Consider the following 14073-nt stretch of genomic DNA (forward strand, 5'->3'; position numbering starts at 1 on the left):
CATGTGTTGTTACTACCCCATCATTACAGCACACCCAAAACTCACATGGGTACCATCTAGGTACAATCCAGATAGAGCCCATGTTTCTGCTACCATCACTGACCCTGATGGGACCCTGGTGGGCAAATCTTTTTGGTTCCCTGTTGTGCTAACCATACAGGCCCCACATGGGCACATTATCTGGGTATGCAGGTCTTTTCGAGAGTTTTCTTTATCTTCCACATCTTCTCTTAACCTCCAGAATTCCCCTGAACAACCATTTCTTAATAACGTTCTGCCCTGTAGAAACCACAACACTTCAAATTCTAACTCCGCTAACAGTACCTGATTACTATTGGTAACATGCCTCAGGCCTTATTTGCTAATCAAGGTCTGAGACCTTGTCAAAAAAAATCTGAGCCTTTGCAACACTTGTCCAAAATGTGCCAATCTTTTGCATAGGGCAGACCGGTTATTTTTATGTTTATGCTTTTTATGCTTAATTCGCTACAGAGGCTATGTTTAGTACTTCTCAATTTTTTCAAAAAGACATTTGAATTTTGACAAGGCTGACCAAACTTTTGCATTGGACTGTATATGTGTATCTATACCTGTAAGTCAATGTACTGTATTTTAAGATTTGTATATGTGGAAAAACAGGAGGATATATTGCACTTTGGGCAATAAGATGAAAGGACTTAAGATTGGAACGTGATGCCTCAGATGGTTTTAAGCTGAAACTGTTGTTACAAAAATGATCCTGGAAATACATCAAATTCATCTGCTAAATTCGGAAGCAAGTTATTTCTAACATAAAATATTAAGGCTGTTTAGGCTTGGACTGAAGTTGCTAGATGATGTGGTTTCAACCATTTCAGTTTCCAAAGTTAATACTGACAATGAATCCTAATTTTATCAGAGACAAAATATAATCCATTAGCATAGCATAGACATTTATGTATGTTCAGTAATAATATATTTCCACCTAAAAATACTTTAGTGCACAAAGATACTGGGTGCATCAGAATCTGTTTCGGATACTGAGTTTGTTATTGAGTAAATAGAGACACAAAATTGTGCAAAAAAGCAGTGCATGGTTTGAGTTTTCTGTTCCAAATGAGAGGTCTGCTTCAAAAGTCCCTAGACCTCTCACAATAATACATACACAATAGTAGTAAAATGTTTTCTATGTTTTTCTATGTACTATAAATATATAATTGAATACAAATATAGTGTATGCTCCATCAAAATGATATGATAATGATAATGTATATAAATTTATATTTACAACCAATTATTAGAAATGAAATCCTAGCTCCACAAGCATTAACTCCAACACACAGACTAAAGTGCATTCAAACTTGGGCCACGTTTTTATGCAATGATGCATATACTCCCCCTGGCAGAAATGTGGATACCTCAGCAGAGAAATGGTCACCACCACTCAGGCTAGGGTTTAACTGAAGTGTTGCAGAATAAGATCCTTTAGACGGTGTCTAGAACCCAGGTTGGCCGTCTTGTTTGCGCAGATGTTCAGCACGCTGACGGTCGCTTTTGTAATCCATGACTGATGATGGATCTGATGATGAACTCAGGCTGGTGAGGCAACACCATCTTGGCAATCACATCCCTGACATCTCTTCAGGCCGAATATTCTGAATGGATGTGAGGACCACCTGCCACCATAGGCCATGCTTTCATCAAGATCTGCTCCTGAGAAGCAAAATAATAAAATAAGGACAACACCTTTATACTAAATCTCTTGATTTGAAGTGGAGTTATGAAATAACAAGCCCCTCCTCTCTAATCTAACATTCTATAAATTCCATCTCTATCTTGTTCACGTGACAACTCTGCGCAACCTTCCATCACCCAGGCACCTCCCCTTTAACCCTGTCATCTATTATTCCTGGCTTCACTTATCAGAGAGGGAACTGGCTTCCAACCACAAAGCAGAAGCCACTGGAACTGCAGCCTCTTCTCAGTCTACTGCAAAATAATTGAATTCAATCTCCAAAAAACTCAAGCTTGGGAGAGTTTAGGAGTAAAAATATATAAATATATAATAAACATATATTTATTATTGCAACAGAACTTTGTGTTACCAATAACTAGTCTAAAGGGGGTGAATACTAATGAAAAATAATTAATTGGATTGAATAGGTGGACTTTTGCAAAACACCATACATCGATCCACCATAAAATTAGCATCACCTGCCTATTATTGAGTAGGTTGCTCCTGCGCAGAATATAACTTTGGATTATATTCTTATAGGTTTGGATAAAAGGGCAGGGAAAGCTACCTGAGAGTGTAGGAGGAGTAGCCTGTGCCGGCTGCAGCCTCAGGCCCTCACTGTTCCTCACAGCCAGCAGTGGGGTAGGCCTCTCCCTCCTGGCTCTGAAACATGTACTGGGACATAGCAGCAGGGATGAGGATATTAGCCAACTCCTGCATGTACAATACACAGATAAACAAAAGGATACAGTTCACTAGCATTTTAATGTAAATTTCAGGCTGTGCTATAAGGAGTGTTCAGTAGTCCATTTGGTGGCATACACTCTCATAACTACACATATCATTAGTTTCAGAATTCATGAGCCACTGTTGAGACTAAAACTTACAATATTTAATTTATATCAGCTAGATGATGATGTCATGAGTTCCTTTATTTTATTTATTTATCTGCAATTGTTAATGCACAGTTGTAGTTGTAATGCACACTCTTGATTTGAGGCACCCTGACCATACCCTGTACAGTTAACAACATCAAACCATATTCATTTTTGTATGCAATCTTTAAAGCTAACCCAGATGTTAAAAAAAACATAACGGAGCATTATAAAGTTTAATTTAGAAATCCAGTATTTTTCTCATCTCATCTTAATGTATGTCTTAATTTATGCCTACACTGTGCTTGTTAATCAAATATCTTATTTATAGATAATAATTAAACAAGGAGCCATTACACATATGTAATTGTTTAATGACAAATAAATGTGCTTTAAAGGAAAATATAATAAATAATAAATAATAAGTTGAGTAGCAATTGTCATGTCCTGGTTTAGTTGACTGCATGCAGAAATAATCGAAAGATGTTACAGATATGCAGGGATACTACAGAAAGATACAAAAAATTAAAGGATTTCAAATTTGCAAAAATGGGACAGTACATTACCCAAATAGTTTATAGTGTTGTACTTAAAAAAAAAAATCAGTGAGAGGGTAAATTCAGTTTTTATTTATGCTATTCAGAACTTGCTAAAGCAATCTTCAAAAAGAAAGTAGTAACTAAGTCAATGTTTATAAATGTAAAATGTACGCCTGGAATAACTGATGTTATTTCAGTTTGTGTAAATTGTGAGCCAATCAGCTGTGTTGTCATTTGGTGTGGTAGAGTGTGTATAAGTAGTTTTATCTGGTCAACATACTTGATTTCAGTTATTCCATATTATGTTGAAAGCTGCTTCTATAAATACATCTGTCCAAAGTTTGCAACAGTAGTTTTCGTTTGCAAGAAACCCCTTCGCATTAAAGCAGCATTATGTGAGAATTGGTATTTCTTGCTCTTGGGCTCCCCCTACAGTTGAGAAATGTAATTCATGCTTTGATTCTAAATCATGCTAAAGAACACTTATTGAACATTAATTTCTGGACAAGCTGAGAAATACCGAACTGGCATTAAATAAAAGTAATGACAGAGAGCCTTTTCTCAATATTACAGGCCAGTAGAGCATCACAATGGTTTTGCAGCTGCTACTTTAAGATGTAAATGCTAAAGTGCATAGCTTTAAGCTTTTTGAAAAGTCCATGCATTTGAAATGATGTAAAGCTGAGTTAGTCACTCACCGATTTGAGATTGGAGTCCATCTCTGCGAAGTTCCATTCGCCTATTGGCAAGCTAAAACTAAATGGCTATGAAAGAGCAATAATCACTGTATGATTAGGGGGTCATTGACTTATTTGAGTGAGCACATCTTTATGTAGAAACAGGCATACAGTAAAATGAATTAGTGATTAAATTCTGATCAATCAATTATCACAGCGAATGCCTGCGTGTGTTAAACTTACATCTATAGTAGCAGTGCTGGGCTCCATACTCTGCTGATGGCTCCTCAGGAGAAGCTGTATTTCCTCCAGACTCATGTCTACATTTTCCACAGCATCAGACATCTCTGGTCTAACACACACACACACACACACACACACACACACACACACACACACACACACACACACAGACCACCAAGTTTAGACCACATTTAAACCATAAGAGTCCTAAACTTCAGCAACTTATCCTCACAACCACAAATTACTGTGCTGAAATATTAGATATTATAATAATTTGATTCTTTGGCCTATAACTCCCTGTATAACATTTCAATAAAACACAAATAAATAAAGAAATAAGGCACAATCATTCTCAGTAAAGTTATTAAAGAACACAGTGAGATGATTTGGTTGCTAACTTGTCTGTTAATTCCAGTTACTTTATGCAGCTCATCTGATTTATTTGAACTAAGAATAAATTAGATAAATGTCTTTTTATAGGACGTAAAATTAATTTAATCAAATTTTACTATTTACAACTCTTTGCTCTGACCTGTCCATCATTGTCCTCTTGGCCCTCCTCTCTCCAGAGCCTGATCCTCGGCCCTCCAGGACGGACTGTACCATTGCTACAGGGAGGACGGGGGGTTCAGCACACACCTCACAGGAGCCGAGTGGAATGCCCTCGCCCCGCCCACGCACACCTGGACTCACCGGCTCCTCTTTAATCAGCATCAGACATTTCTCCCTGACACATGGCAACACCACAAAATAACCAGCTTTGAAGATCATTTAGTGCAAAATAGGAACATATTGTAAATTATATTCGGGACAGATGATTTACATAAGACCAGACAACCATATTTAAGTCTTGTGTCAGACACAAGATGGAATTTGGCATCTGCCTTTACCCATCCATTTTACCCTAAATGGAGCCTGTACAGCCCGTATTTTTTAAAAGGCTCTATTTAAAAAAAAAAATAACATGTTTACATAGTTTTTTTTTGATAGATTTAGTTAGATCCAAATAAATATACTTTGCCTGTGTATTTACAGAGATGATATTGGTGACAGTCTATATTCAGTGTTTGCTAGCCATGCTAGCCTAGCATCTCCTTTTCAAAATTTATGAATCATGCCATAAAACAAACGTTTCCACGTTTCCAAGTATATTAATATATATATAGATTTTTTGCCAAACTATTTTTAAGCTCAAACACAAACAATTTAAAAAGGCAATATATTTTTAATGCTTAATTTTCGTTGTAACTCTTGCTGTGATTTCAAATATTGGTTTGACATGAAGGACTACTACGTAAAGATTTTGAAATTCTGAACGACTGCATGATTTAAATCACATTTTTTACATGAATTATTCACGGAGGTTGATGATGTGATCTGTCAGAACCAGGTGCAAATTCACCAGATGTGAGATCCAATGATATATACATACACATACCTCGACTCATCTGCCTGCAGTTGCATAGCCATGGCACTGGGCTGTGACATCTCAGTGACATCTGAGATTATTGGTCCTCCTGTGATTGTACTGCTAGTGGAACATGAGGCAGCCTCTGCTGATGGCTGAGAGTAAGAGAGTAAAAAAAAGACTTTTATTATTAGCAAGCCTTGTAGAACTTTTAATAGAGCAAGCCTTGTAGAAAAATGTTTTCAGTCCAATTGTTTTTCTTCCTCCACCAAAGATGTCTGAAAGACCTGCGATTAATACTGCATAGAAAATAAAGACTGGGAGTTTTTAACATTATACAGTCAAATTCACACCTGCTAACTTCAGCTATTCTAGAAGAAAAACACAGAGTGAGGTTAACTTGCAGCAGTTTCCCAAATGATGACTGGACTTATTCCTGTATTGTATGTATAGCTTCTGTATTGTATGTTCTGTTGCTTACAGACTGGATATAGAAGGGCTCCTGCATTGTCTCCATAGAGTGACTGTGGCTGAATTTGGAAGCAGGAGGAGTGGTGGACCCATCATCCAACATGAGAGGCCTGAGAGATATAGGCATCAACATCATTAAAGAAGGAATAAAACATTTACATACACATGTTCTGTGTTGCATTTTGCTAAAACGAGTGATTTGTCAGTGCTGATGCTCCCATTTGTGCTAGCAGCAATGCTAAAACTTCAGAAAACTCATTAGTGTAAAAAACCCACTAATTCTTTACTGTCCGCCATAGACATTTTCCCACTTGAATTCCAACCAGCTACACTGTACTGTCCCTGCTAGTACTTGTTTAACATTCAGCTGCTGTTGTGGTTAAACTGATGATTCAACATTTATTGAATCATGACATGAAAATCTTAACACCAGAATGGAGCCATCTTAGCATTGTTTAGCATTTGTTGCGGTTATTTGCGGCTGTTTGTCTCCTGCCTCTCCATTCCTCAGACACAACACCCCACCTCCACGCACGTGCATAGTTTAAATATGCTGAGAGGGCAGCAGACCAGCGGATATCAAGGGTGTAGTGCACTTAAGGCTAAATCCTAAAGCTAGGCATAATTTTAGGCTTAAATTAAAGTTACTGATATAACGGATGCTGTTACTCAAAAACCATGTATCTTCAAAACAACTTTACAGGAGAAGGAAAAAATCCTTCTTAACTTTTAACGGAAGTCAATGTAATGAGTCCTTTTGGAGCATTTCTACATTACCCAGCTTCACATAATGTCAAAAAGTGAAAAAACCCAAAACAAAACAAAATGGAGATATAAGGTTTTTCCCCAACAGCAATATAAGCATATAAAACATTCCAATATTTTAATTTTTGGCTGAGGTTAAGTTCAAGATTAATGTTAAGGGTTTGGAGTAAAATGTTGGATTGTCAATATGTATTTAAAATGAAAACATTTTCATATATTTCTAGCATGCTGATAGATATGTCTCATTTGTCCCTCCAGAAGCATGCTGGTGAAACTGATGGACACTATTGACTCACCTTCATCTGAAAGTATAGTCGAGGCAAATATGGCATTGTTCAGCTTGTAAACACCTGAGAATTCACACCGGTGCGGTGAATGAGAGTTGCAGCATTGTGCAGTATGTTACTGGGCCTTGTCCTCCCTCTCACCCGATTTGTTCTCACGGGTCACACTAGCTGACAGTGCACTTCTTCATAGAGGGTAGAGGGTCATGCGCTGCGGTTCAGTGGGGTGGTGTGTGTGTGCGTGTGAAGGCCAGCGCTCAGTAGGTCTGATTCAGCATTCAGCTCCATTCAGGCCAGCTGGGCAAGTGAATTGTGTCAGCTGACCATATCCAGCTGAGTTGGCCGTTCACACTGCAGTGTTTATTAGGCCCTCGCCATGTTGATTTGCTTTTGTGTGTGTGTGACTGTGTAGTGATAATCTAAACAAACTGCTTTTTCCATGTGTGTGTGTATGTGTGTGTTTTAGGTGAGTACATGCACTCACAGTTTTCTCTTCATTCCAACAGTGCTGGGGGTGCTGGGCTGCATCTGGCTGAACAGGAACTGAATCAGCTAATAACAGAGCAGAGAGCCAGAGAGTGATTCAGCATTACTGAACTGCATCAAACACCAAAGCAACGCACACCCCATTTCCTAGCCCACTCATGGGATAAAAAAACAAAACAAAATGCGGTGCTACCTACCTTGTTCATCACTTTCTGCTGCTGTGTGTGATTCTGCCTCAATGACACCACCTCCCTCCACAACACCTCATTCTGCCTAGAGAGAGAAAGAAAGAGTGATCAAAGGACATAAATAGTGAGAGAAAAAGAGAGACAGAGAGCAAGTAAAAGTAAAAGAAAAAGTAAAAGAGTGCAAAGGAAAGAGAGCATGAAGAAAGAGAAAGAGTGAGAGTGAACAAAGAAAAGAGAAAGAACCAAAGTTAATGATGAAAAAAGAAAGAGTGAGAGTGAAAGTGAACACAGAAAAGAGAACGAGTGAGAGCCAAAGTTAATGAAGAAAAGAGTGAGAGAAGAAGAGGGAAAAAAGAGTGACAGAGTGAGAAAGAAAGTGCAAAGAAATGATAGTGAGAGAAAGAATGAGAAAGAGCACAAAGAAAGAGTGAGAGAGTGAGAGTAAACAAAGAAAAGAAAGAGAGTGAGAACCAATGTTAATGAAGAAAAAAGAGAGAGAAAGCAAGAGTGAATGAGTGAAAAGAGAACGAGTGAGAGTTAATGAAAAAAGAAAGAGTGAGAAAGTGAGAGGAAGAAAAGAAAGAGAGTGAGAGCCAATGTTAATGAAGAAAAAAGAGTGAGAAAGCAAGAGTGAATGAGTGAAAAGAGAACGAGTGAGAGTTAATGAAAAAAGAAAGAGTGAGAAAGTGAGAGGAAGAAAAGAAAGAGAGTGAGAGCCAATGTTAATGAAGAAAAAAGAGTGAGAAAGCAAGAGTGAATGAGTGAAAAGAGAACGAGTGAGAGTTAATGAAAAAAGAAAGAGTGAGAGAGTGAGAGGAAGAAAAGAAAGAGAGTGAGAGTAACAAATTAGTAAGAGAGCATAAAAAAGGAAAAGAGAGCGCAAAGGAAAAAGAGAGAGAGAGAGCTGCTTTATCACAGTCTGCTGTCATGTCTGAAGCGAAATGATTTGATTGTATTTAATCAGAATTTAATTGAGATGAAGCTGCCCTTAATTTTAGCTTCTATCTGTCATGACATCTTCTCCCTCCCAGAGGAAAAGGTCTATTTGCATACTTCAGTGCCCTGATCAATACACTTGACCTCTTGACCTCCCCTACAACCCTGCACTCCACTCCCCCCAAAAGTCAGGTGAGGTAGCAAACAAAGCACAGACCAGAAGATGAAGGTAACGACTGAAAGCATGTATTGAGGTGAAGGGTCGTATGGTCCTGCTTGTTGTTGTTATACACTCTTTTAAATAAAGGTGCAGAAAAGCGCTCTTTGCTGTGATGCCACAAAAATGACTTCTTTTTGAGAAGAACTTTTCAATGTTGTTTGTAATATTTTTGTAAACTATATTTGTGAAACTTTACTGAACTTTACTTTTTTAAGCTTGTTATTATATGTTATTACAAAAGCTGCCTCATCTGTTAAGGGCAAAATGGGTCCTAAGATCTTTTTGTGAATTTCATCATTGCCAATTTCAAACCCACCAGCAAAGACTCACACATCACACATCACCACCAGCACTGGGGGGTTTAAAAAGAAGTAGTAAGCTTGCCTTTTTCTTTTTGAGCTGTAGCTAACAACTTAATTGGACAGCTAAAAATGCTTGGAGAAGAACACTTACTAACAATTCTGTCACATCAGATAAAGGTCACCAGCACCAGCCATCCTACCCACCCAAAGACTACATGCCACAGATGGCTTTGGCATTACTTCGGAGTAAATCTGTGATCTCCCAGTAATGACACTTAGACAGTAGTACCCCTTACACATGATCATCATGAGTAAATCATGTTGAGCACTTAAATGCATGTGTGTATTGTATTTAGGCTCTCACTGTTTCATGTCTTGCATCTGGCACTCCATGTTCTCTTGTTGGCTGCGGAGCACCTGAACTTCATACAGAAGTTTACTCAAGTCCTCCTGACGCACCTTGGTCTCCTCGCTCTTCACAATGGACACCTGAGAAAGAATATATGTGATGGCTTTGGTAATGTTTCCTAATGTAACATTAAATGAAGTGTGCATGTAGGTGTGCATCACACCTTGCGTTTAATGTGTTCCAACAGATGCTCGTGGCCTTGGAGGAAGTAGAGGTGCTGGAACTCTGTGTCATCCCTCTCTGGCTTCACTAGTCCACTCTGCTCAATGTTTACCACTTTCCTAAAGCCATCTGAGAAAAGACAGCACAAACACACACACACACACACACACACACACACACACACACACACACACACACACACATACATAAGAAACACATGAGAAACGGAATTAAGTCGCGACTAATGCTTTATAATCCAGGCTAACAGTTACTTCAATTAGTGAGGTAGACCTACTACATAGATAGCTAGAAGCAACCACTAAATAACTGACCACTTTGTTAAGGGAAATTATTAATTAATTATTTAAATATTCATTATGACTATATTAACACCATAGTGTTACAGTAACAGTTATTGTAGCCTAATGACAGTCATAGATTTACCTTGTATGAAAGTAACACTGGGCTTATGAGTCTAGCTATTAATGTATATTACCAGTGGTGTATCTGTATCTGTAACCCCTGAAACAGCAGATCCTGCTTATAATGACTTGATGTGTTAGATGATCAGCACCTCTCTGCTATGCTATGTAAAAGTACATACACATGTTGAGCTGGCGCACAAAGCTGGCCATGTTGTTGTGCTTGAAGTATTTGGGCAGAACCTCCTTGGCAAACCTGCCTTGGTCAAACACGTGGAAACTGGTTCCAGTCTAGATGGAGAAAAAAATGAAAAGAGGATGTTTTTGCATAACTAATCTCAGGTAACATCTGTAAAAGCCTTTAATAACTTAAATAATGTCATAATGCCTTATACAAAGGTTTAGGCCCCCTTGGCCAAATGACATGAGTGGGAGGGAGTATTAAACAAAGTAGCTGGTACACTGACGCTAATCAAACATTCATTCAGTCTTTATATACAGTTACTTTATGAATAAATCAAATCATCTATGTAACCTGTGCAAACATTTGAGCACCTTGAGTTAAGACTTGAGTGACATCCCCACTGAAGGAAATCACAGCTTGCAAGCGCTTTTTGCAGTCAGCTGAAAACATTTTCAGTTATTTTATCTGGATTAGCTGGATCCTTTGCGATGCAGAAGCCCTCTAGTGCAGAAATGTCTATGATGTTCAGGTCAGGAGACTGAAGCTTTGCAAGGCCTTTCCGAAAGATTTCAATTGTGTCTTGTTAGGTAGTCAATGGTGCTTCCCTACACCTGTGCAATATTGTCCACTGGCAGCAACACAACCCCAAAGCATGATAGATCTAGCCCCATGCTACATAGCCACCAAGTTGGTAAGGTGTTCTTTTCATGAAATGCAGCCCCCCCCCCTCCCCTCCTAAATTTACCTTTGCTTTTATTTAGATTTCATTAATCCACAACACTTTTCCAAAAATGATCTGGCTTGTCTAGACGTCTTGAAAAGTTTTTTCACAATATATATTGCAATACTAAAAAATACAGGAATTTTCAATAGAAGTCACCAATGATCCAACATGTCATGGTATTAATGAGGCATGTATCCATGATTGTAGTTAAATAAATTATACTGGTCAGATATAATCTACCTCTGGTAGATATGAGGATTTTCCTTCTGTGTAGCAGCAAAAAAAAAATAATAATGTAGCGTGGCGTATGATAAAATGTGACATTGCACATGGCACTGCTGAAACAATATATTGTGCATCCCTACTTCAAATCTTTGAAATGTTTTGTGAGCAGATCACAGTTTCTTCTGTTCCAGGAAGACTACGTACCATCTTGAGTCAGATAACTTTCATGCTAGTTCTTGGCAGTCATATTTGCCTTACCAGCATATGAGCCTTCCTCTCCAAGAGTTTTTACTCCTTCCAGATCTCATCTTGAGCTCCATATCATTCCTTGAAATGCTATTTTGTAATACTGTCCATACTGAAGAGACCACAAGCTGAAAATGCTTGGCTATATTCTAATAGCCTTTTTCTTCTCAAAAACCTTTAATGAAATACAGAGCAACTGTGCATTACAATTTGCTGAAAATACTGTTATATTGTGTGTGTGGAATTACCTACATAAACTGTGTTTACCAACACAACAAAATTGGTCATTTGTACAAGAGTGCTTCATTTTTTGGGTACGTTTCTATATACTGCATATCAGATGTACTGCTCCATATTCAACAGGCAAACAGCAGGCACAAACAGAAACACTCTGTTCAGCTGTGTGAAATCAGAGGTGTAATGAAGACTCCTACAGTGAAAATAACAGCTATTGCGCTGAAGGTGATGAAAAAAAGCTTTCTTTAATTTACAGGTCTTACCTTGACGACAACTGCTAAGTAAACTTGAGGCAGAGTTAGTTACACTGAAATGCATTATGTAGAAAGTAGGGCAAAGTAGGACAAGCAGAAAATATGCTATATGTATGTCTAATAAGATAATTATCTTCCTCATTATGGGCCTTCTTAGCTTATTAACAGAGGGTAAGCTCTTGATAAACAAATACAGACTGAGGTTCTAAAGCACTTTAGTCATAAAAAAAAACCTTTAAGCCTAAACACAGAACCTGAGTATGTCCTCATTATAGCACCAGTGATCAAATCAAGGTAAGTGAAGCCCTTACACTGGAATTTAAACATGATTCTGAATCAAATACTGCAGTAATATTAAACCAATTGTTTGTACATAAAGAATATAATATTTCATATAATATATTTATAATATAATACATATATATATTTTTTTAGATTTTACTGATTGCTTATACAATTTTACAGCTAAAAACTTAAGTTAAATAGGAAAACAAATAACACCCAGAATGTCTCTTATGAGTTGAAAGTATTTAATTATTGTAAATATAAAATTACAGAATATTATAAATCATCTTCTAAGATGGAATCATAATGGTATTGGCAGGTAATGGTTAAAATAATTGATCAGCATTGGACTACTAGACCTATATTTCAAAACAGGTATTTGATATATTTATTGCACTCTATTATTGCAGAATGTCTGATTCTCTAATCCAGGAGTGTTTAGTCCCAAATTCTACATTTTATAAATGTGTGCACTGACAATGGTATCAGATATGTACATGAAAAAATATATAGTTGTTGGTATTGGCCTAGAATTCCAATTTTGATGCGTCCCTATTTTTGTCTCTTTTAAATATTTTAAATATTGTATAAAAGATCCCAAACATCTTCCAGTGCTTAGTTTACAATATTCAAATTTACATTCTATACATCATTATTGTACATTAAGTAAATGTTATGTTAATAATGTGACATACTGAAGTATAAGCAACATGAAATATAATCCTTACTATGATAAATTACATCACAAGGTTACCATAGCATTTTCTTCCCCATTAGAACAACTGACTCACTGTGTGTTACATTATAAAGAGAGCCTAGTCAAGATTTTTTAATATTAACTGAATTTAGTGCAGTATGTGACATTTGTTTGTTGTTTATTCCAACTTATCAGAATTTATATCAGAAAAATTAACATTTCGTATATCTTACGTACTATACAGCAATTGTGATTGTGAAAGTACATCACAATCAAGGACAAGTTCATCTTAAAAGTTTAGAATATTGTGAAAACTCATTTGTATTGATAATTTCATTCAAAAAATGAATTCATATTTTACATTCATTACATTTAAAGTGACATATTTCAAGCCTTTTTTGTTTTGTTGATTTTATTTATATTAGTTTGTTTAGTAATTTATTCAAACTTAAAATGAAATATTCTAATATTCTAAATTATATAAGCCATAAAAATTAAACCAGAAAATGCTTGAAATGAAGGATTTCACTTCTTACATTTTCCTAATGCTTGAAATGAAGGATTTCACTTCTTACATTTTCCTAAGTCATAGTCTATGTATTGTCAAAATAAGATCTTCCTATGGTCTCTGATTTGTTCTAAATTGTCATATATACACCACCTAGAACCATTCCGAGGTCTGAGATACTCATTTATGGCCTAGATAACATTAGGCTTTGTTAATAGTGTATGTTAAAGGGAAGTGTCAGGATTGACTCACGGTGCTCCAGCAGATAAGATGGTTGGTCTCCGGGTCCTCCACCAGAGTCCACAGCTTGGTGAGGAAAGCTGGCACATTGCTGGCGTAGCCTCCGTCTACACTTATAGAGCCAGGAGACTCCTGCATGGCTGTGCTTGGCCTCGGGCTTCCGTCACTGAGCAGTGCGCGCGTGAGTATTAGGATCCCAAAACCTCCTCAGTCCATCTCCAGTTGCCTACTTGCTGAGCTCCCAAGCGGCTGATGCTCCTCTGTATCTCTCCCTTTCCCTCTGGCTCAGTCATCTGTCATATCAGGCCGTGTCATTGCCCCAGGCTGGTGTCAGCATAATGGCCAGCAGCATCACTGCTCCTTTAACAAAAG

The 14073-nt window shown here is 37.4% G+C and overlaps 1 protein-coding gene across 1 annotated transcript; it reads right to left on the minus strand.

The window, feature by feature from the left end:
• Window positions 1–1659: 1659 nt before the first annotated feature.
• On the minus strand, window positions 1660–13854 carry hsf4 (heat shock transcription factor 4). Its single transcript, XM_072695588.1, has 13 exons — window positions 13714–13854; window positions 10284–10392; window positions 9681–9808; window positions 9473–9597; window positions 7660–7735; window positions 7461–7528; window positions 5938–6037; window positions 5487–5611; window positions 4581–4775; window positions 4049–4157; window positions 3827–3892; window positions 2283–2428; window positions 1660–1692 (listed from the first exon to the last, which is right to left on the minus strand). The coding sequence occupies exons 1-12, from the start codon at window positions 13837–13839 to the stop codon at window positions 2330–2332; spliced, it is 1326 nt and encodes a 441-aa protein (XP_072551689.1). The 5' UTR covers window positions 13840–13854; the 3' UTR covers window positions 1660–1692; window positions 2283–2329.
• Window positions 13855–14073: the final 219 nt, after the last annotated feature.

Source organism: Salminus brasiliensis, chromosome 13 (genome assembly GCF_030463535.1).
Source record: "Salminus brasiliensis chromosome 13, fSalBra1.hap2, whole genome shotgun sequence".
Taxonomy (NCBI): Eukaryota; Metazoa; Chordata; class Actinopteri; order Characiformes; family Bryconidae; genus Salminus; species Salminus brasiliensis.

What these genes read in the sequence shown, in the direction of transcription:
- hsf4 (XM_072695588.1), bottom strand. Translation starts at nt 13,839, where the DNA reads ATGCAGGAGTCTCCTGGCTCTATAAGTGTAGACGGAGGCTACGCCAGC. An exon ending in CAGATGCAAGACATGAAACA is followed by an intron (nt 7,736 to 9,472) that starts GTGAGAGCCTAA and finishes TTCTCTCTCTAG; the next exon opens with GCAGAATGAGGTGTTGTGGA. An exon ending in TGGACTCCAATCTCAAATCG is followed by an intron (nt 2,429 to 3,826) that starts GTGAGTGACTAA and finishes TTGTACATGCAG; the next exon opens with GAGTTGGCTAATATCCTCAT.